The 22013-nt window shown below is 38.5% G+C and overlaps 4 protein-coding genes across 5 annotated transcripts; 1 reads left to right on the top strand and 3 right to left on the bottom strand.

Moving 5' to 3' along the window:
• Window positions 1-369: 369 nt before the first annotated feature.
• Window positions 370-3678, bottom strand: LOC137739711 (putative carboxylesterase 11). The gene is made up of 2 exons (XM_068479392.2): window positions 2443-3678; window positions 370-1284 (listed from the first exon to the last, which is right to left on the bottom strand). The coding sequence occupies exons 1-2, from the start codon at window positions 3336-3338 to the stop codon at window positions 747-749; spliced, it is 1434 nt and encodes a 477-aa protein (XP_068335493.2). The 5' UTR covers window positions 3339-3678; the 3' UTR covers window positions 370-746.
• A 1680-nt stretch (window positions 3679-5358) lies between these two features.
• On the bottom strand, window positions 5359-9236 carry LOC137738939 (serine/threonine protein phosphatase 2A 57 kDa regulatory subunit B' theta isoform-like). The gene is made up of 3 exons (XM_068478407.2): window positions 9029-9236; window positions 7077-8521; window positions 5359-6435 (listed from the first exon to the last, which is right to left on the bottom strand). The coding sequence occupies exons 2-3, from the start codon at window positions 8262-8264 to the stop codon at window positions 6067-6069; spliced, it is 1557 nt and encodes a 518-aa protein (XP_068334508.2). The 5' UTR covers window positions 8265-8521; window positions 9029-9236; the 3' UTR covers window positions 5359-6066.
• Window positions 9237-10463: 1227 nt separating this feature from the next.
• On the bottom strand, window positions 10464-16257 carry LOC137739836 (AUGMIN subunit 6). The gene is made up of 13 exons (XM_068479556.2): window positions 15879-16257; window positions 15635-15691; window positions 15440-15534; window positions 14859-15009; window positions 14435-14560; window positions 14148-14304; window positions 13928-13988; window positions 13589-13850; window positions 13375-13500; window positions 12612-12773; window positions 12248-12497; window positions 11631-12101; window positions 10464-11158 (listed from the first exon to the last, which is right to left on the bottom strand). The coding sequence occupies exons 1-13, from the start codon at window positions 16092-16094 to the stop codon at window positions 11118-11120; spliced, it is 2175 nt and encodes a 724-aa protein (XP_068335657.2). The 5' UTR covers window positions 16095-16257; the 3' UTR covers window positions 10464-11117.
• Window positions 16258-18394: 2137 nt separating this feature from the next.
• LOC137740290 (plant UBX domain-containing protein 1) lies at window positions 18395-20948 on the top strand. Of its 2 annotated transcripts, none has more exons than XM_088699711.1 (7): window positions 18395-18593; window positions 19267-19366; window positions 19468-19536; window positions 19793-19860; window positions 20048-20177; window positions 20253-20357; window positions 20491-20941. In XM_088699711.1, the coding sequence occupies exons 1-7, from the start codon at window positions 18510-18512 to the stop codon at window positions 20691-20693; spliced, it is 759 nt and encodes a 252-aa protein (XP_088555837.1). In that variant the 5' UTR covers window positions 18395-18509; the 3' UTR covers window positions 20694-20941. The 2 variants fall into 2 exon arrangements, with proteins under 2 accessions (XP_088555837.1, XP_068336248.2); XM_068480147.2 differs by having other exon boundaries at window positions 18396-18593; window positions 20494-20948.
• Window positions 20949-22013: the final 1065 nt, after the last annotated feature.

The following is a 22013-nucleotide window of genomic DNA, read 5'->3' as shown; positions in this document are numbered from 1 at the left end:
ACTTCCTGACTCCAATTATTTGGAATGGAATTTCACCCCTTCCAAGGCCATGTGCCCATTTGTCTCTTTCATTGCCATTTAACACCCCTAGTTACCTTTTTAATCATTTATCTTCTTCAAAACATTTGATCCAACATTCGAAAATTAAGAAGAGTGAAAAATAAAAATGAATGTTTTCGGTTGTGTGAATAGTATTATCCTAAAAGTATATAGCGCTCCAGAAACCCTAAATCGAAACGAAGATATATATAAGAGAGATCATAGAGGCATCATTTCATTTCATGAGGCTCTAAATAAAACAACAGCAACAACAAAACTTTATCCCACTAAGTAGGGCCGGGTTCATATGCGTCTAAATGCATAAAGAAATTTAATTGAATTGAGAACTATATTAATGAGAAACAGTAGTACATCATAATGCACAGGGAAAAAAAATGGCGCAAGAAAACGTCCGAATGCGGCGCTCCTTGCTACAAAGGGAGGGTAAACATTTCACAGCCTCATGTACAATCCTACTCTCAGGCAACTTCTCTATCTTACAAAAACACAGAACATGACACGGTCACAAGGGATGATTTCGAAACTGAAACAACCCAAGAGATCGAAAAGGAAACCACCAAAACAATGTCGTAGAATTCCAGGTAATGACAGCAAAACCTGTTTTCTCTGGCTCAGTTTCTAACAGAATACACCGGCGGAGATGATTGTGCTGTGTGGCACCATCGCTCGGGGTGTTTGTCTCCTACCTAATATGAGAACTCGTGACCTCGAAGTGAGATGTATTTCTTGACCCAGATGGCGATGTCCTCTGCACAAGCCTGAGCCTGAGGGGTCTTGAGAAGCATATCAAGGGTTGCAAATTCGTGAACTGCATCTTTATACTCCAGTACAGGTGCATCAACGTTTACCTTCCGAAGTTCCTCTGAGTAAGCAATGGCGCGGTCTCTCATCCAATCATGTTCTGCCACTACTGTAAGGGTCGGAGGCATAAGCTTTAAAGGTGGGCCCCTATCTGGGATGAGGGGATTGGCAGCTGGGTGATCCAAGCTATACTCTTCCTCAGGTAAAAATAGTTTCCATGCTAGTATGCACATTGCCTTGTCATAGAAATAGGAGTTTGCCAGTTTTATCTCAGAGTGGGTGGGAACACTTCCAATGAAGAACGGGTACATCAGGACCCGTGCAACCACCTTCACAGGGTCCAAAAGCTTGCCTGCCTCTACAGCTTTCCGGGCCACATAGTCCGCAATGTTCGCACCACAGCTTACACCAAGGAGAACACATCTGTTTGTGATATCAGAACAAGAAGTTAGAAATTTCCCATGTAGCCTTCTTAAATTCCAAAAGCGGGAAAAAAGAACAAACAGAAGAAACTATATTACAGAACGAGAAAATGCAGATAATAAGTGAATTTATACCTAATGTAGGCAAACAGCTATTCAATTTAAACAAAAATGGAATCGAGATTGTGCTGCCAATCAACTGGAATGTCATAGAAGAAGGGAAGCAAAATGCAGAATGCTGACTGACTTAGAGAGACAGCTGAGTAAATCTTCAAAAATTAACGGAACATAAAAGTAAGACATATTCTTCTCTGAAGGGGAATCATTAAGATAATGATGTCACACATTGAAACCCCGTAGGCCAATACTGGGCAACAAGACAACAAGTTAGTCTTATATATTTCATTGTGCTTAGGTCATTCCATAGCGGATATGCCAGTAGCTTCTAGAAAGCAAAGATAATCTTACATCAACATATAGAAATACTGCTCCACCTTCTACTGGTTCCTTAACCTATCTACTCTTTTCACTTTTCATCAAGAAATCTTGAGATTTGCGAACAAATTTGGGATGAAAGCAAAGACTGTTTTTCTCTTAACCTACATGAATCCAGCATATACTCTAATATAAGGGGATCAACATATCAAACGGGGCAAAGAAAAGCAGAAATTACTTTAGAAACAAACCTTACCAAATTCTCTGGCAAATTAAAATTCAGTCATCAATCGATACTTGCCCTTCTAAGTTGAAATTAGCCCTATTAACCAACCAGTGTATCTATTTATATACATATACGACTGAATTGACATTAACCGAAGTTCTTGGGAGATGGAAATGAACTCAAAAACTAAAGCATTGCCACCAGCAACCAGCCTAGACAATTATTTTAAGTTGGGAAAACCGGTCCCAAGATTTGGCTAACAATATTGCCATTATTAAACCAATTGGCAATCAAACAAGTATCAAAACTCAGTTACGAGAAACCAATAACAAGAAACCAACTCACGCATCTCGTAAACTCCAAAGAAATGCACTTATGTAAATCACACTATCAAAATCCACAAACTGAACTAAGAAACTGTAAACTCATATATCACCATCAATCATAACACACTAGATTAGAAATGCAAGTTAAAAGTGATTAAAACAAGATTATAACCTTGTTGGATCTCCATGGGCAGCTAACCAGGGCTCAACCATTGACGCCCCGAACGAGTCCACGATATGCCTATGAGAATCAGTCTTCTTAAACTCCGTAACGCCACCGAGCGCTCCCTTTCCACTTCCCATGGACTTACAACACTCAGCTAAATTCGCTTGCTTCCCAAGCCAATTCAACACCTTCAACCCGTCCTCAAATGCTGCAGGGTACCGATTCTCCGGGGCAAGCCGATAACCCACCGCCAATACTACGACGTCACAGAGCTTCGCAATCCGCCTGCAGAAGATATCATTGGCCACCGAATCATTACTCCCACTGACCCAACCGCCGCCGTGAAACTGCAACATGACCGGCAATTTTCGACCTGTCCTGGTCGAATTGCCCGGCGAGTAGCCTCTGTACACTCCGGCGCCGGCATTGGCCATCAAATTCAATCCCTCCATGTCATTGCTACACCCATAACTGTTCCGTCTCTGCTCACTTTTCGCCAAATTGGACACCACCGGATTGCCATAGCTGTTGCGCCGAGAAGGGGTGGCCGGTAAATTGTTAAGGCTCTGCCGGACCGGATCGGCTCGGTCGGGCCCGTTATTGAGATCGGATCGCTTCGGTGCGGCGATAACCCTAGGCTTGGAAGCGGGTTCGGGTGGGGCGAGGGCGGACTCGGGGAGGAAGATTCGGATAGAAAGAGAAGTGAGGGGGTCGATGTGGATGTCCTTGGTGGCGACGCCGTCGTCAAATACCGGATTGGGTGCGACGATGGTTTCTTCGGGTCGGGAGGTGACGCCAAAAGGGTTGAACTCGTCGGGTTGGTTTTGGATCCGGTTCTGCAAACGGTGCTTCAAGAGGAACTTGAAGAACACGCTGTAGAGCTGCACAGCTACGCTTGGCATTTCTCTCTCTCTCTCTCTCTCTCTCTACAAATTGTTGGATTTGCAGAGACTGGAAAAATGAGAAATGGGGGGTGGGATTTTCTGGGTGTTAGCGTAAATTCATGGCGGATTAAGGATTGAGATTAAGGGTAAATCAATCTCCCCAGTGAAATTGGATTCACATGGGATTGGGGTTTTGTAATCGGAGAGAGAGAGAGAGAGCTTCAATCTGAATTTTAATGGCTTCAATGGCGTCTCTCGGATGGCTGCGGCTGGCTTGGTCAAATTTTATCATTTTTTATTTTTCTCAATTTTTTATGATTTCCAATTTATTTTATTTTCAAGGAGAATTCTGGATTCTGACTTCTTTGTTTGAAAAGAGAAAAATATTTATTAGCAAGAGGAATTATCAAGTGTTTCATCTTCACGCTGTGATGGAGGTACTTGCTGCATTTTTAAGTGTACGCCAAACCACTTGATTGTTGAGTACAACAATTAGACAAGAGGTAAAAAATTCTACGTCGACCGTTTTGACAAAAAAAAAAAATTTGATTTTTTGGTTTTAGCGGAGATATTAAAGTCATATATTAATTGACATTTTTTATTTTGCTGTCAAATTTGAAGAAACGTTAAAATTTATTTTATTTTAATGTATATATGTTTTATTTTTCTTTGCTTATTAATTATTTTATTATTAAATTATTACCTACTTGATTTTATAATAATAATAAAAATTATTTTAATTTGATGTTGAGTTGGAATATGAGACTTTACAAAATGTTATTTTGTTGCATCATCTATAAAAATAAAATTTAACATCTTAATTTGACAACCCCATTACTTAGTTCGGAAGTTGTTTATTTCTCAATTATAACATTTATTTAAGAATTTGCTATTTAAACCACATTTCTTAAATAACGATAGTAAAATAAATAAATTAATAATGAGTATAATAAAGTTCATCTCTTCATTGAAGCTAAGATCATTAAAAATCTAAATTTTTTTACTTTAGTGTGGGATTTAATATATTGAATTGAATGGTGACTATGAGTGTAATTGATGCTCCAAAATAGTTGTCCCGCCCTCCTCCTCAACGCATGATTAAAATAATCGCCATATTATCCTCTTTACTGTAAATAAATATCTTAAAGTACTAATAACAACTCATTTATAAATATGAAAATGTGAAATTACTTAGACAACCAGCTAATTCTGAGTCTACAATACTTTTTTTTTTTTTTTCCTAATATCGAAAGAGATTTCAAAGTTTAACGTTTTGTTTTGAAAGTGCTTTTAAAATGACCGAAAACGATTTTAATGAGAGCACTTTTGGAACCAATCATTAGTAAAAATGCATGTGAATCTTGAAAAAACACTTAAAGTGCTTCCTATAAGAAGCACATAACTGATGCTTTTGAAACACATAAACACTTTCACCAAAAACGATTTCAATCATTTTAAAGACACTTCTAAACAAGCCCCAAATCCCGTTTTCGATTGGTAAAAAGAAGTAAACAAGTGGATAATCATGATTTGACTATGAAAATTGAAGAGATAAGGTAGGAGTCTCTCTCACTTTTCATATTCACTCCATCTTTCTCCTCTTCATCTGCGTCATTTGACGAGTAACTTCAATCAGTTTTTTAGTTCAGAACATAAAATAATCAAATCATCCTCCCATTTCCTTTTCATTCAATTTGTTTCCAAGTGTGTAATTGGACCAATTAGTATATCCTCGTCAGCTACAGATAGGCCATTAATAATTGGAATCAAACATGAATTATTGTTCAAACCAGGTGCAATCAAGTGGGCCACAGAGCAGTCAAGATGACGGTATTTCAAACTAATCATGCACTATCTCGCTCCCGAAATGTCAAGATGATGGTATTTCAGACCAATTAGGCACTATCCCGCCCCCATTGTTAGGATGACAATATTTCAAACCAATCATGCATGTCCCATCACCGAGATGTCAGGATGACAGTAACGCTAAGGAGACTCTCAAACTGTGACTCTTTATGGACTCTCTGACACCTCACAGTTTAATGTCTATGCTCGTGCCAATATTATATAACATTGTACCAAAAACATGAGGTGACAGAGAATCTCAGGATAGTCTCACTTTTGAGAGGATCTCCTTATCATTTCTCTCCAAACCAATCAGGCACTGTTCCACCTCCGAGTTGTCAGGATGATGGTATTCCAAACCAATCATGCTCGGACTGAACTCCGGAATTTAGGCGTTACAGGGATGGATACATTTTACAAAAGCAACATAGTTTGACGATGATGAATTGATGATGATACATACAATACAAGTAAACGAAGATTGAGGAAGAGGATGTCTCTATTAAACCAAACCCCAAACCCCAAAATATGTAACCACTGATACCTCAATTTCAAGCTTTTCTGTAAACTTTAGAACCCCGACGACGAAGGACCAGCTTTACTCGCCACACCTGCCGAGACCATGCTTGTGTTGTGGCAGCAGCACCCCCGTTGTTCTTCTACACCCAATCCGATATGTACAGCCCAACATCCCGATATGGAAAGCCGAAAGGGGGCTAACTGTATGCCAGATTGAGCAGTATGCTCTGTGACTTGATCACCGGACAACCCAAATTTCTGCATGTAGGGGAGGAGCCAACAACAAGAAGATTGACATCTCAGAACTTATACAGCAACGTCAGTTTATCGACTGCATAATAATTTGAACATCGAAACCACTGTAATCACATCACGGGGTATCTCAAAGTTCCAAGCCAGAAGGTTTGCCGGTGGCTCCTTTGGGAGACACAAGCACTGCTTCATTGCTCGTAGCATTCTTTGCAGCAATCTCTTCCAAACGTTTCCAAGTATTTTCACGTTTCAAACCATTTACAGTCTCTTGTGCTTCATCTTCCTGGAATTTGAGCAAGCATTCCTCAAAAAGCTCAGGGTCAATATCAGAGAAAATCTTACGGACGTTTAGTGTCAGGCTCTGTACTGCCTGGTTCCAGTGGTTTCTTGCATTTTTCTCCAATGAAGGGAATATGATTGGCAGTAGGACATGGCGGTTCTGTTTGATTAGGTTCACAATGTGATCATTATTCCATAAGAACAGAGCTCTCTCTGCCACCTGCAAATGAAGCACGAACTCGATATATGAGATTGAGAGCAAGAGAGCTTAGAGCAGACAAAGCAAATCTAGAGTACACAAACAAACTATCATGAACCCATGTTAAAGAAATCGTAAATCTAAAGTACAGAAATAAATTAAGGAAAATATCGGTTTCCATTTTGTTTCAATGCAGTTGAAAACCGAAATCACGTTTTCTTCTACATACTATAAAGCCCGTAGATCGTTCCATAACTGACTTAGCTATGACCAGAAATTTCCTTTCAAAGATACTGACCAACTTGTTACTCTACGGGTTTCATACTTAATTACAAGAAACTTAATAGATTCCAGAACAGACCAGAATATTGCAAGAGTAACTCAAAACAGCATCTTAAGATCTACGATTTTAAATTTTGAAATGCCTAAGGTGCATCTTCACAAAGAAATATACCAACAAAAGTTCATTAAAATATTACTTTCTCCATGGTACCATAATTTGTAAGCTTTGAAAAGATTCCACAGAGGATACAAACAAAATGAAAAAGCATATAACTCAACAGACATACTGCTATGTTTGAAATAACAAAGGTTAACACAGGCCTGTACAGAAATAGGAAACTAGCAAGAAGAAAACAGATGAAAGTGGAGAGGCTGCCCACCTGAAAATGTGAACTGCTCAAGCAACGACCAATTTGGCGAAACAGCGGCACCATGCAGCGCTGGAACTCTGCAGGCTGAGTTGCTTCCAAAACTTCTTCCAGTTCACCTAAGAACATGACCTCCTTAGAACTATTTGTAATTGGCCAATATTTGAGTAAACCACGAATTATTGTATCAGCAAGTTTGCAGTCTTTCTCCACAAATTGAGTAATGCAGTACGATAACTGCTGGTGGTACAAGGGTATGCATTTTGGTTTGTGAAGTGGAATAAGCACTCGAACAAGAAAGAGTTTGTGCTCTTCTTTCAGGGGCAGAGCAAAACCGTTTATTATACTTCCCAAAATCTCTAACAGCTCTGCAATCCCATTATGCTTTTCAGTTTCAAAAATAAAATGATAGAAGATGTTGTTGATTGCTTTCCGGATGAACGGGCGGTACACCATAAATTTCCCATAGATGCGGTGCAGAACTGTTTTCAAGTAATCCCTCTCTCTGTGGTCCTCTGAATCAAAAAGACCTAGCAACCTGAGAACAAAGGAGTGATCTATGTATCTCTTAGCCAACTTTGCATCCGTCTCAGGTGATGCCACAAACCTCAGGAAGAATTCATACACAATTTGCAAGTGCGGCCATGCTGGGTCCATTGAAGGCTCTTCCTCTTCTAAGTCAAAGGCCTCTAATGCTTTGTTTTCAAGGGGTGTAGAAGTGAGTGTTCTAAATAAATTTATGCTCACCATCTTTACGATTTCTTGCATGACAGTTTCTGAGAATTTCCCATTAGCAGAAGCAATGTAATCCACAAGCTCTACCAATGTCTGTCGCTTGATCTCCTTTTCCTTGATGTTCTTCGCTGGGTCATTGAAGTCAAAGACAACACAACACAAGTTCAACTTTTTTATCAACAAATTCTGCTTCTCTGCATTCGGGACATCTTTGAAACTAGGCAATGCCTCATATGGAGAAGCCAATGAGTTCCCATTAAGCCTTGAAGTCACATTTACTCCAAAGTTTGGAGTAGAATTAGCGCTCGAAAAAGATGTAGTACTCGAGCTCGCGTACTTGTTACTTGATATAGAGTTGCCTCTTGAACCGGTGGAAGCATTTGAATTAGAGGTAGAGGATCCTCCCACACGATGCTCAGATGACTTGGGCTTCCTCGGGAGCCTATTAAGTATCTGTTTGATCATAACTCAATCGACAAAGGAAAAGCTACTAGAGCAAACACAGCATCGGTGATACCCGAAAGACAAGTCTAATCAGGCTAGAAAACCCCAGAAACACAAAGCCAAAATCTGGCACAAAGAAGCAAGAACCGAAACCTATAAACTTCTCATGTCTTTCCTTGGTAAACACAGTGACTTCCCCTTAATTAGAAACCAATGTTCAAACCCAGTTGGGGAAATCTGGAGCAGTGATACCAAACCCACCTCAAATGAGAACAAAGCTGCATATAAAAATCCATTCGGACCCGAAAATTAAACAGATTACTAGAAATTTCCAATCTTTAATTACCTAAACAATGCAAAAACAACAGCTTTGCTAAACTTTAATCTCTGATCCATTAGCAAAAGCAAAATCCAAGTAAAGCTTGACTTTTTACAACAATCTAACATCACAACCTATATCGGGAAACCCAGATGTAGAAAACCTCAAAACAATCGAATTTGCGTTCCAAGATTAGAAAGTTTGACTTGTGCAAAGACCCACATAAAAAAATAAACGAAAAATACACTGAAATTTTGCCCCTTTTCACCAAAATTGACAAGAAATTCAGCTGGATCATGACAAAACAAGATCTGGAAAACCCATTTGGCATTCTCCAACAAAGATTAACATGCACAAATTTCAAAGCCAGAAAGTGGAAAGTTATTGCAGAGCTGGAAAAACATGCAATGAAGGGAACAGAGAGTCAATTTTCGGAGAAAATAATGAAATGTTCGGAGATACTTACAGAGAGAGAGGTCGGAGCTGTTGTTTCTTGTCTTGCCTTTTGGAGATAGAGAGAAATAGGAAAAAGGTGGGGTGGGAGGGGTGTTGAGGAACAGAAACTCTTTGGCGGCTGTGAGCCCTTGTTTTTGTCCGATGATTTTTCTTTCTTTTTTCTTACATGAAAATTGTAAAATTTATGGTTTTGATTGAAAAAACGAAAATAAAAAAAATTGTCAAATTTATAATATTATTTATTAATTTATTTGTTTTAACTTTGATCAGGAATTTAAATTTTCAACCTCAAAAGACCAAAACTGTTCCTCCTTGCTCTCACTTTGATTCACTGCAGATGACGAGAGTCGAGAGAGGTCGCATTTGACTAAAATAGCCCTCCAATCTACAGACACTTTCGGTTGGAAAGAGTCTTTGGAGAAGAAAGTGAAAGGTTGAAATTGTAATTTTAGCACTTGATAAGATTAAACTGCCTATTTGCCTCCTGAACTATCACCCAGCTTTCGATTTTCCTCCTGAACTTTTTAATTGGAAAATTAAGGACTTAAACTAATTTTTTTGGCCAATTTGCCCCCTGTTGTTAATTTTTCATTCATTCCATCCAAATTTCTGTTAAATGGAAGCATGTGCACAACGTGTGTGGGTAGTTCGGTCGTTTCATTCTTTAAAATAATTAAAAACCTTAGATTTCTAAAATATAAACTTATGCAAATATGTGTGATTCTATAGCTTTTGTGTCTGAAGGTCTAATGAAGTGATGTTTTTGTCCACAAATGAGAGTTACGAGGTTTGCACATGATAAAAGTTAACATTAATTTGAATGAAATCTATGAAAAACTAATGGTAAGGGGGGAATCAGCCAAAAAAATTAGTTTAAGTCTTTAATTTTCTAATTAAAAAGTTCAGAAGAAATCGAAAGTTGGGTAATAGTTCAGAGAGTAAATCGGCAGCTTACTCCACCTAACAAAGCCAAGTGAGATGTCACTGTGCAGTGTGCCCTTTAACCGACCGCCGCGGTCGAAATTTCAGTAAAATTGTTTGATTACAACAAATTCGAACCTATATTAATTAAACTCTAGGGTTTTATTAGCGATTCTGATCAATCTGACTACGCAAATATTTGCAAACAGAACTCATTAATTATCATAATTCATATACGAAGCTCATTTTTCGTTTTCTTCCGCTTTGTCTCGACCGACTTATGACTTGTTTTGCGCGGCTGCGCCCCGTCAAGAGGGCAACCATTTCCCTCCACAAATAAAAAGCAAAATGACATGTATAAAAGAAGACATTTTTCACGGCTCGATGCACAAATGTAATAATATAATTAGTTGAAAATTTTAAAAAATATATATATATATTCCAACTAATTGTACAGACAATTTTTCCGACACGCTTAAAACTTTCTCATATAAAAGGGCAAAGAAAAAGACAGAAAATCCAACTTTTATGTAATCTTTCATCATTTACTTGATTAAACAACGACATTTACTCACAATTCCAGCATTTTCAAAGAAATAATTACCCTTCTAAAAGAATATTAAAGCTAAAAAAAAGGAAGTAAAGCCCTATGGTTCAACAACTACTTCTCACATCTGTGACGTTTCAGCAACTTACATTTAGGTCAGATTAATCAGATACATGTAAAAATCGAACCAACAACCAATCTTGTCAGTTACCCTAAGCATGAAACTCGAAAGACCGATCGCTGCACAGGACGGGGCTAAGAAGTACACGTGCATAAGTCGCTACATTGTAGTTTCCTAATCATCCATGGACAAAAACACCCCAGGAAATGTCTGCAGCTTACATCTCGTTGGGAGCAGTGGAACTTCAACATGATACAATCATTTCGGTTCGGAGCCATTGTCAAGCATGTACAACAGCACTGCTAGGAAGGTTCACGGTTTCCTCCAAACAAACGAACTGCGCTGAGTTGGAGGGGGGAAATGTACAGAACATCAAAGAAATGATACAGGCACGTCAAGTTGTCAACAATAATTTGGGAAAGTGGAAAGTGTCCCGGGAAATGGAAACAAAACCATCGCAGTGACCAAATAGCTCCTTGACCGATAATTCAGGTCGCTCAAAATTCAGTTTCAGTGCTCCATTAAGGCTGTTTCAGTTTCTGAAAGTGGTGCTGCAAAAAGAGTCGAACAGAACTCTCAGCGGGAAGAAAATATGGAGGGACAAAACAAAAGAATTATAGTGTAAAGAAGCTAGAAAACTATATAGCTCGACCAGGAAGCATACATATATTAATCACACTGATACACAAATGGAGCCAGCTAAGATACAAATGGTTCATTTTCGACGACTTTACTTCGACTTGCAATATAATTAGTGGAGGATGTTCTCACAGGAAGATAAAAGAAGTGTAGAAAACCTATATAATTAGTGTATATAGGTCCAGTGGTGATTGATCTCAATGCTATAATGGCTATCCCCAAGGTTTGACGATATAAGGTAGAAAACCTAGTGCCAGAACCAGTACAAATGACCATATACTTGGAATGACAGAAAGCATTCAATAATAAAATGAAGTTACTGATAACAACATCTACATATACAAGCCAATATAACGGAACTAGTTGGTGACCAGAGCAACATACCAAGTAAGTCTTCATAATCTGCTAATAGTGATGAGTCCATTAGCAAAGGAGGTGAGAAAACCTGCTCCCGAGCTTCCTCAAAGTCATAAAATGATCTCTGTCTGTCCAAAACAGCACAGTTTGAACCAGCAGCGGAAAGAAACCCATTTACTTGGTCAAAATCATCAAGTGAATCTAAATCATTCAACGCTTCAGATAATTCAGCGTACTTGTTCCCCACATTACCATCAGGAGCACGATTTTCATGAAAGGAAGCCTCGGTCTGAGCTGAAAACCTTTTACTCCTTAATGAAGCCCCTTTAGACTCTTGGCCTAGACGAGAAAACCCAGATGATGAAAGAGGTAAAAAGAAATGCTCAGAGCTTTCATCAGAATGGCTGCCTCGTGATGATTCGGAACTTAAGGAATTCTGTGACAGCGCAGCTTCTCTAACAGATCTCTTTAGATTCTGGACATAATAATTGTCACTGTCTGCATAACATTAAACTAAAAATCAAAAACCTTTACAACAAAGCTGTTCAACCACCAATAATCCGGATATAAAATGAAATGCCTTGGGCAAGCGGACACGCTTATAACACAATGAGAATTTGAGGAACCAGGCACAGATAACAGACCTTGTGGTAGATTATCTATGTGATTATTTGATAAAGGCTGCTCCACAGACTTCCTTTCAGGAAAGTTCTCTATTTGGTTTGAATGAGCAACTGAAGCAGGGCGCTTATGCATATTTGCACCTTTCCCAGAAGAATTAGAAGTCAAGTTAAACAACTGTGGGAGCTTTAAAGCAGGGCTGGATGACACCTTTTCGAGCTGAAAGGTAGACAATTTTGAAGTCACCTCAGCCACATCATCACTGTTGCTTTCCTGAATTGTTCCAAAGGAAACCAAACAGGTTAAATGAATTCTATGCTGCAATAATTCAAGTCTAGACATGATTTTAGTGGGTACAAGGTTTGCATGAAATAGGTTCAAAATTACCAATGTCCTTCCACTGCTCTGTGCTTGAATAGGTGAAGTTGACCGACCAGGTTGTTTGGTCATCGGAGGCAGACTAGATGAAATGCTATCTACTTTATCTGTACATTCTGATATTGACCTTTGTATTGCCGGAGCAACTTCCTTCAGTTGGTTAATGAGAACCTACAGAAGTTATGAATTCAAATCTCAGCATAGCGTCGTGAGTCATAACAAATAAATTATGCACGAGAGATGAAGGGGACTAAAGAAAGGCATATGGACAAATAATCTCACTTTCATTATTGACTGTTCTATGATGACTATTCAGTTACATAATTCCAAGCAATTTAATATGCACTACCCCATATTACAACAACTTCCTACCAACAGAAGATCAACTTGAAATACTTCATGCATGATGGAATATCAGCATGGTGAATATCAGTGTATTAGTAGACCTCTTAAACGACAGACTACTCAAATAATACAGATATTCACGATGGCTCAAAAAGCACATGAAGAAATTAGAAACCAGTTGACTCTAATGCAAATTCCCATAAGTCAAACTATATAAGCTGACACCACTGTCGCAAAAGCAAAGAATTATTGCCAGATTTCAAGACTCGAATGCATAATTCCATTTAAAGTTTAAGCTCGATGCTTGCCAATCTCTTTGCATTTGCCATCAAATACAGTCACATTGCGGCTACCTCACGTATTGGTTCCTTCATCATATAACTTCTTATGTAATAACCAGTACTTTTAGCTAAAGAAAAAGCATTACCTGAAAGCTAACCAAGTGTTGCTGATGTTCAGCAAGAGTTGCAGCTAGAGACTCAGCATGACCACTTGAACTGCCATCCTGTGCACTTCTTAAAATTTCTGGACCCTCTCCCTCATTAGCCTTTGCCTACAAATTAACATTGCATAACACCAATTTCACTACGTTTTTCTAACTTGTATCCAACATTCTCATGAACATATATGAAGTAGCATACCATGTGAAGTGATTGTTTATGAATACGCTGTAAAGCATGCGTCCAACGCCTGATAATTTCTGCCACGTCAACAGTTGGATGGACTCTTCCACTTCTTTCATCTGCTACTTGTGAATGGGATGAATCTGCTCCATCATTTTGTTCTTTTCCATCCGCATGTGTTGGAATAAAGTCACCAGACTGGAAAGATAAGACATCTCCATAAGGAACCTGAGAACTCTGATCCATAGCTGCAAGCAAAGATGATCCAGAGATGCGGTACCTAGAAACCATTGCATGCAAAGGTAAGTAGGTGAAGGGTTTCTAGTGATGTTTAAATGATACTTAATGGTAAATTACCTATGCTCCCTGTGAGCTATTAAGTCCTCAATAGGGCCTGAAGCAAGAACTTCATGTTGACCTATACAAAATGAACATTTAATTAGTTCATCAAACTGGGTACATATCGAATCAGATCTTAAATAACTACATAAACATATAAGGTGTGATCATGTGACGTTATTTGATAATATGTAGAAACCTAAGAAATTTAAAAAGGACCATGAAAGTTTGTACTCACTTTTACGGGCTAATATAGACTCCCACAGACGAGTAGCTTTTGATACTAAATGGGAATTCTGACTCGAACTAGAAACAAGGTCATCCCAGTGTTCCCCTTCCAACTTCACTTTGTTCCTAAGGTCATGTAATTTTTCCAGTTCTTGCTGTAAATAAGCCTGAGATTCATGTTTTACAAACAGAAACATAAGAATTCAAATTGTATTGCAATAGGTGAATTGCAAGATTTTTCACATAAGGTTCTACCAAATTAAATTAATTGTTGGAATTGAATTGTTACCCTTATACCTCTTCAGCACAAAGACCACGAAACTCCGCAGTCATTTCATGCGCCAAATTCGACCACATGGCCTGTCTCTGTACTGCTGTTTCTGCATTCTTAAGAAATCTTCTTCGTTCAAGCGCTATTCTAGCCTGTTTAAGATGGTAAGCTCAAATAACAGCTACTGAATAAGCATGTCAAGTCAAAGAAAAAAAACTCCACAGAGAAATGCAGATGTGCATTGAACCCTGAAAACCCATTTAAGAGTTATACAGAAAGAGAAAAACTTTTCATACTTGTGCAACACTTCCAAGCTATTATAAGATGCAAAACCAACATGAACCATGCCCAAAGCTGAAAATATCAATAATTTGGGAACCACGATATCACGATGTCATCTGAAATGTAAATTATGCATGCTTCAAAATTATATGTGTAGGTCAAGACTACCTTAGTAACAGGAAGTAAAGTAGCTGCGTGTGAAAAGGCTACATCCGTCAGTGATGAAGGAAGTGGGTTAGAAGCTACATCAGCTGCAAATGTTCGCCTATGAACCTCTCGCAAACCATGCAACGAAAGTTGCCACAGAAGTTCCACAAACCTGCAGCCAAGCTTATGAATTAAGGACCCAAAACCATAAAATTATTGTGCAGGAGTAAGACAGAGTAATTTTAACTAAGAGGACCACCAAAGCATTTAAGCAGAAAGTATTAATTCCCATATCATCGATTGGCTAATTTGGGGGAAAAACAAGTTCACCGTGACATATAACTACATGTTCCCTGCATTCATTTAACAATTATTTATCACTTTGATGGAAAATGGCTGGCCAAGTGAGCCCAACAAAACTACGAACCTCGGTCAAATTAAGAAGAAAACTGTTAGTATATGTGAATTTCGGGTTTCTGTCAATTTTCTCGCCAAGCAAGCCCGACTCCACCTTAAAAGTTGAATAATTAAAGGCAGAAATGCACATAAACAAATGTAACAAACTCAAAACAACAATGGGAGGAGTAGCATCATCAACCGACCTCGGTCCGCAACACGTAGCAAGTGATGAAACCCTCGAATTGCTCCTCGGAAGCGCCCCCTGCGATTCGAGCTCACTAATGATCCCTTGCACAACCTAATCACCAACAACAAATCATCATATTTCATCCAAATGTTCAAATTTTAAAGGAATATCAAACCTGAAGCAACAGAAAAAGTGGAATCGTCAAATTTACCTTTCGAAAATCCCGCGATTGCGCGGAATCGAAGATTGGCCAGACCTTATCGAAATCCTGAAAGATCTAAAATCGTCAGGAACGTGATCCATAGCAGAGGATAGTATAACAAAGATGCAAACACACACACACACACACACACATATATATACACACAGAAGTGAAATTCAAACATATATATATATATATATAATTATAGAGTGTAAATATATACGGAGGAAAGGAAATCGAGAGATTGTACCACCTTGGCGGATTGAATTGGGCCTCTGAGAGAAGAGAGGATGAAGTAGAGGAGCTGTTCGCCCAATTTAGGGTTGGAGTGGCGGAAGAGCCCGACCCGAGGAGTGGCATTGGATCCTCCGAGCCCGATAATCGCCGGATCCAACCCTAACAGCAAACAGTTAGTGTACATTGCACTCTCTAGCTCTATCTCTCTCTCCTTCTCTCTGTCCATTGTCATCACCAACCTCCCTCTCCCTCTCCCTCTCCTCTCCCTCTCCTCTCCCTCTCTCTCCTCTGTTTCTCGCTTTTCTGCTCCGTTCTGAATCAGGTTTTTTTTTTTTTCAATTTTTTGGGGTTTTTTTTGGGTTTTTTTTTGAAATGCAGGTCCCTGGAGAGTTTTCGTATTTGCGAAACGCGTCTGAGTTTTTGAATAAGTTGGGGTTGTTTTTGAAATAGGGTAATGTAGAGGGACCTACGTTTAAGAATTCAATTTTTTTTTTTAAATATTAAAACTATGCCGTTTTGGTGGGGCCGGGGGACTATGAAGAGTCACGTAGCCGGTTGGAGAATTTGAAAGGTGCTGACGTGCGATAATGTTACAGTATTGCCGGCCATCTCCGAAAGCGTTAGGTGCCGTCACCTCTTGTAGGTTGGTGAGGGCGACAACATGCCCCGCTGGACCATTTAGATTAAACAACACATTGAGGACAGATTTTTCATTATACTTAGAACACGAAACATCACTTATTATTATAAAATTGAAAAAAGTATATAAAGAAAACTTTTTTCAATTACATAATAACATATGTCTTATCGTTTCGTATTTCGAACACACGAAAAAAAAACTCTCCGATTTGAGGGTATTTTATCAATGATGTGTTTATATTATTAATTCTGACTAATAAAATGTATTGATGTATTATCAACATATACTTGACAATTTTGATGAGTAAATGCTCTCCATCACTAGAGTTGTTAAACCCTAACGACGTGGACATAATTTTTTAACTACAAGTTTTATTTTCTTATACAATGATATTCTACTGTAGGGAGTGTCAAATTTTAGTTAAGTTATTTAATAAATCAAGGTTGTAATAATTAAATATCAAATTTGTCTTAATTGCAAAATTGACATGCATATAATCATGTGGATTAATTGCAAAATTGATGGTGAAAATCAATGTAGAGAGGAAATGCTAACAGGATTCTCTCACAAGGGAGACTCTATAATTTATATGGACCCTGTCATCTCATATTTTTGACACGATATTTTATAACGTTAACACGAAAATTGACGTTAAAATGTGAGGTGATAGAAAGTTTGTGGAGTTTCGCTTTAAGATAATTTCATTAACATTTCTCGTGTAAAATATCAAACACATTAGATAAGTTAGTGAGCCGAAATGGTTCCAAATTTCCGTTAGTGGTTGGACGATCAATGTACAATATTGGCTTCGTCGGTTGACCTTGATTGAGTGTTGGCTAAGTAAGATAAAAGGCTATACTATAACTAGTGCCATCAACATTGGCCACCTAAAACATTCCCTTTCTTTCTCTCTTTTGCAAAGGAAAGCATATAGTTTTGCGAGACTCAAACTCATATTCCCTACAACTTGCCCATATAGTTTAACTTTGAGTTGATTGCCCATCATATAACGAGATATAGGTGTTACGGTTAGCGAGTGATTCATTAAAAACTGATACGATGCGTAATATATCAAAATTACATTTAAATTGAACCAATACAACTTTATTTGGTTTATTTAGTTTTCGTTATTGTTTGGCTCTCAAATATTAGAAATCGAACAAAATCATCTATGATCTAGTAAAAGTTGGATGAGTTTAGACATTTTTTGGCCAGTTTGATGCCCGCCCCTAGTTAATAACACTAAACCATACTATATGATACTTTGGAGTGACTTGGATTTGTAATTTTGCTCAGCTTAGGTGCCAACTCAAAAAGTTTTGTTTTTTGAGTGGGTTTAGATTTCGATGTTTACAAGAGAAATTATTTAAGCGGGTGTAAAAATACAAAATCAAGAATTAAATAAAATTTTCCTAAACCAAATTGCGAAGAGAGAGACCTGAACTCAAATGCACATAGAGCAATTTTAGCTCAAATAATTCTACCCTTATCAGATTTTATTTCCACAGGCCTTAAACAATGGTGGGTCCTGTTCTTTCTTTTCTTATTAGGAGCTCACATGCAAATAAATGGGGGGAAAGACCAAATCAAGGGATCCAGGTCCTTAAAATTTGATCAAACGGCTACAAATAGAAACCTCCTTTAAAAGTTAAAATAATTTTAGCAGTTAGATCAAATTTCAAGAGCTCTAATCTCTTAATTTGATGAATTTGGTGGAAATGATCTGAAGATGATCCCTTTCCATAAATGGGTACTAAATTTCTAGCCCAATAAAGGTATTGGGCTTCAGCCCACAAAGTGTTGAATGGTAAATCAGAATTACTGCAGTAATTTGAAAAACTTTTACCCGTGCAAAAACTTACCATGTAGAAAAACTAGAAGGGCCTCGCAAAGAGGAAGGAATAACAGAGTATGCCATATTATACGAGAGAGACGGCGAACGGTGAACCCATGTTTGGATCCCTCTGATAATTTTCTGTCGGTGTGGGATTTCTTGGAGTCTCGCTGATGATCTTTGATGCTTTTTCTCACATACCCTTGAAGAGAAGGAAGTTCAGAAGTATTGATCCCATGGAGGCCGAAGAAGCTCAGGTTCTTTTACCCAAAAAGTCCCAAACTTTCACTCACTCGCATTCGTATTATCTTGATTTCTGTTTCTGGGTATTTGTTTTTGCTGCTGGGTCGATCTGGGTTTTGTGTGTAATCGGTTTTTTTGGGGTTTAAATTGTTGATTAGTGATTGTTGCCTGTTTCTAAGTTGTGGGTTAGTGCCACAATTAGATAAGATTTACAGGATTTTGCTTAATCTTTATCTAATTGTGGAAGTAATTGCTTCTTATCAAGAGATTCCAGAGGTGAAGATTTGAATGCTTTTAAGTTCTTGAGGAATGGATAGCTTGAGTTTTGGTGCAGCAAAAATATGGAAGAATTTGCAGTTTTGGATTTCCAAGTACAATTTAGTGTCTTTGTTGGTTTCCGTTGGCAGTTGCGTGCAAGTTTTTTGCGTGGTTCTATTTCGTATTTTCGATTAATTCGGTGTTTGGTAGCAGTGTAATTACGATATCCGAATTACATGTTGTAGTAATTATGTTAGTAGGTGCAAAATACTGATGTTCTTGTCTTATGAATGTGTTGGATGAGGATACGGAATACTGCTTTTCGAATTGAGATCATTCTGTTTTCGAGATTAGATTGTTCCTGCTATATCTGATAATGTGATATCACATTTACTTTTGCCTTTTATTGATTCGTTGGGGTGAATTCAGGCCAAGCTCACAGCAGCAAAAGAAAAGTTCGGAAGAGAAATCCGTGTTTTTGAAACATCAGCATCTTCTTCTTCTTCACAAAGTGAAGAGTCTAATACTGGTACGAGGCAATTCAACTAATATGCCCCCTATTTTTTTTCCGAAGCAAGCGCGTTGAGATGCCCGATAGAATTTTTCTTTTTGTCATTTTTTGTTTGGCAGAGGAGCCAGAGGATTTCTATGAGTTCACTGCAGAGGATTATTATCGGGTTTTGAATGCCAAAAAGCAAGGTGATTGACAGAAACTGTATAAGCTATAATTTGAGGGGAAATATAAAAGCTTTTGTATGTGGTGGCGGGTCTTAAAGCTTTATAGTTATAATCTGCCCAGCAATTATTTATGAATGGGAAACATGTTCTTCTTACGGCTTAGGAGTCTTGTAGATGCATCAAGTATTGTGTTTGCAATAACCAAAAAACATGCATGCATCTGTTAGCATGCGTTCTGTTTTATACTTACTGTATTTTGTTAATGCAATACGAACAGATAACACTCTTAAAACGCGAAAGTTAAGAGAAGCAGAGAAGGCAGCCCGCAGGTCAAAAATAACCAAGGTGGTTACTGTACCCTTTACTCTGACTCTCTTTGCTCCTTTTTGAAGCGATTGTTTCTAGTTTTTTGTATATGATCAACTCCTTCCATTACCATTGGATTCGTAACCTATTAGGGTATTCCAAATCTTTTATTTAGTTTTAAAATTGCTTGTTATTAATTTGTTAAGTCATGTGCTCATGTATGCAGACGGTGATCAGGGTTCGATTTCCTGATAACCACACATTAGAGGCCACTTTTAATCCATTGGAAACAGTCCAGAGCTTGGTAGATCTTGTTGTCAAAGTGGTTGCTCGGCCAGATTTACCATTTTATATATGTATGCAAATATGAATCAAAATATTGAGTTTTCCATTTATGAGTTCGGAGTAGAGTCTTACATTTCGTTATGCAGATACTACTCCTCCAAAGAAACCGATAAAAGACATGTCACAGGATTTTCACACTGCTGGCTTTGTTCCCGGTGCAATTGTGTACTTTTCATATGATATACCGAAAGGTTAGATATGAAGTGACCGCATAGGAATCTGAATTTTAGCTGGAAATTGTTTCGCTGATGTAAGATAGGTTTCTGTGGATTTAAATAGCAAAGTTTGATGCTAAGTGATTAAGTATTCTTATTTCATGTCCAGCAGATGATGCTGCAGATGCCATGTCAGGTCCCTTTCTTCAGGAAGAGATCATGTCTTTGAAAGGTTTGGAGCTCATCAATAAGCATGTAGAGCCGCCTGTTCAGTGTGCACCAGAAACCATAACGGAGGCACCGCCCCCTGCAGTCCCCGAGAAGATGCCTGAAGGGAAGAAACCTGCTAAGCCAAAGTGGCTGAAACTGTGACATGAATCGCGTTAGTAACTTCGCAGGTGTAACCTATCAATCGTCTCATGTTCTGTGAATGGACGCGCACAACTCCTTATTTTTAAGATTGTGCTGGTTCGGGTGGTTTTTCATTGTCTGCAACTTGCCCTCGCATGCTTGTTAGGAGTTCAAAGAGATGGCTTGTGTTCTTTGCTAAGATGGTTTATATTTTCTAGAACAAAACATTGTATGAATGTTAGCCAAATACAGCGGGCCGCTTTCATTGATTTGACATATGCATTTTGCCTATTTCTTCCTCCGTCAATGGGGGGGTGAGATTCGACGTGCCAAATCCTTCCGGTGAACAAACCCGTAATGGATGGCAAAAATGACGGCCCTGTATACCTCAAGCTCCGATCGTCCTCGAAGTCCTGCAACCTCAGAACAAGCAGCTCAGTTTTCTTGGTTTAGACACTGCCGCACGAGCTCTTGATGCTCAAACCAATTCAAATAAGCGAATGAACAAGTTGATAATTTTATCCAGTGCTTTCAAGTGAAAAGCATCTTTAATTCCTATGCGAGCCGTTCGAATTTCTTGGCCGGTTAAGGCACCGGGAATCAGTCGCTGTGTACGTGCTTGCACTCAGGGGCGGATCCACCTTGGGACAGGGTGGGTGCTGACCCTCAAGCTTACAAATCCTTCACGGAATAGCTGGATGCTGCCGTTTAAAAACCTGAGATGTCCTTGAAAGTTGTCACTCCATGGACTCGACGAATTAGCTGCTAGCCTCATGACTTGTATGTGTTGCTTTAGTTATCTTTCGATAGGCTCATTTGACATATGTTGGCATATGTTACAAAGTTGTTAGAATGTATTAACATGTATACTTTAGACTAACAGGAAATATTAGAACATCTTTTTGACAATTACATCTCGTTTCTATCCTGCAGTAGACATGGTGGTGATTCAAGAGGATCCTTCTACTTACTGGGAGACCAGTATACTCTTATGGTGATAGTCCCAAAAGCGAAGAGTGTTTTTCTCTGTGAGCAGGGAATCCAATTTATAAAGTAAGGTATACACAACTTCCATCTATAGTGGGAGTTGGTTACAGAGGCCATTACTTTCAATTCCAATCGTGGATGACTGGGATCAAGTACATGTTTCAGTTTGAAACACTATGGATGTAACTCCTCATTTATAGGGAATGATTTTACACGTATACAAAACTCATACTAATTTATAATTCAAACATGCTGACTCATTCTTATCACAACTAGTTGAGTTCAATAAGGATTCTTACAATTGTCACTCAAAAAGTATTGACGTTAGTCGACATACTCACTTGGAAGTTGTTG

Source organism: Pyrus communis, chromosome 9, assembly GCF_041283825.1.
Source record: "Pyrus communis isolate YQ-2024b chromosome 9, ASM4128382v1, whole genome shotgun sequence".
Classification (NCBI taxonomy): domain Eukaryota; kingdom Viridiplantae; phylum Streptophyta; class Magnoliopsida; order Rosales; family Rosaceae; genus Pyrus; species Pyrus communis.
The sequence above is the reverse complement of the archived record's forward strand: the minus strand, read 5'-3'. Positions and strand labels throughout refer to the sequence as shown.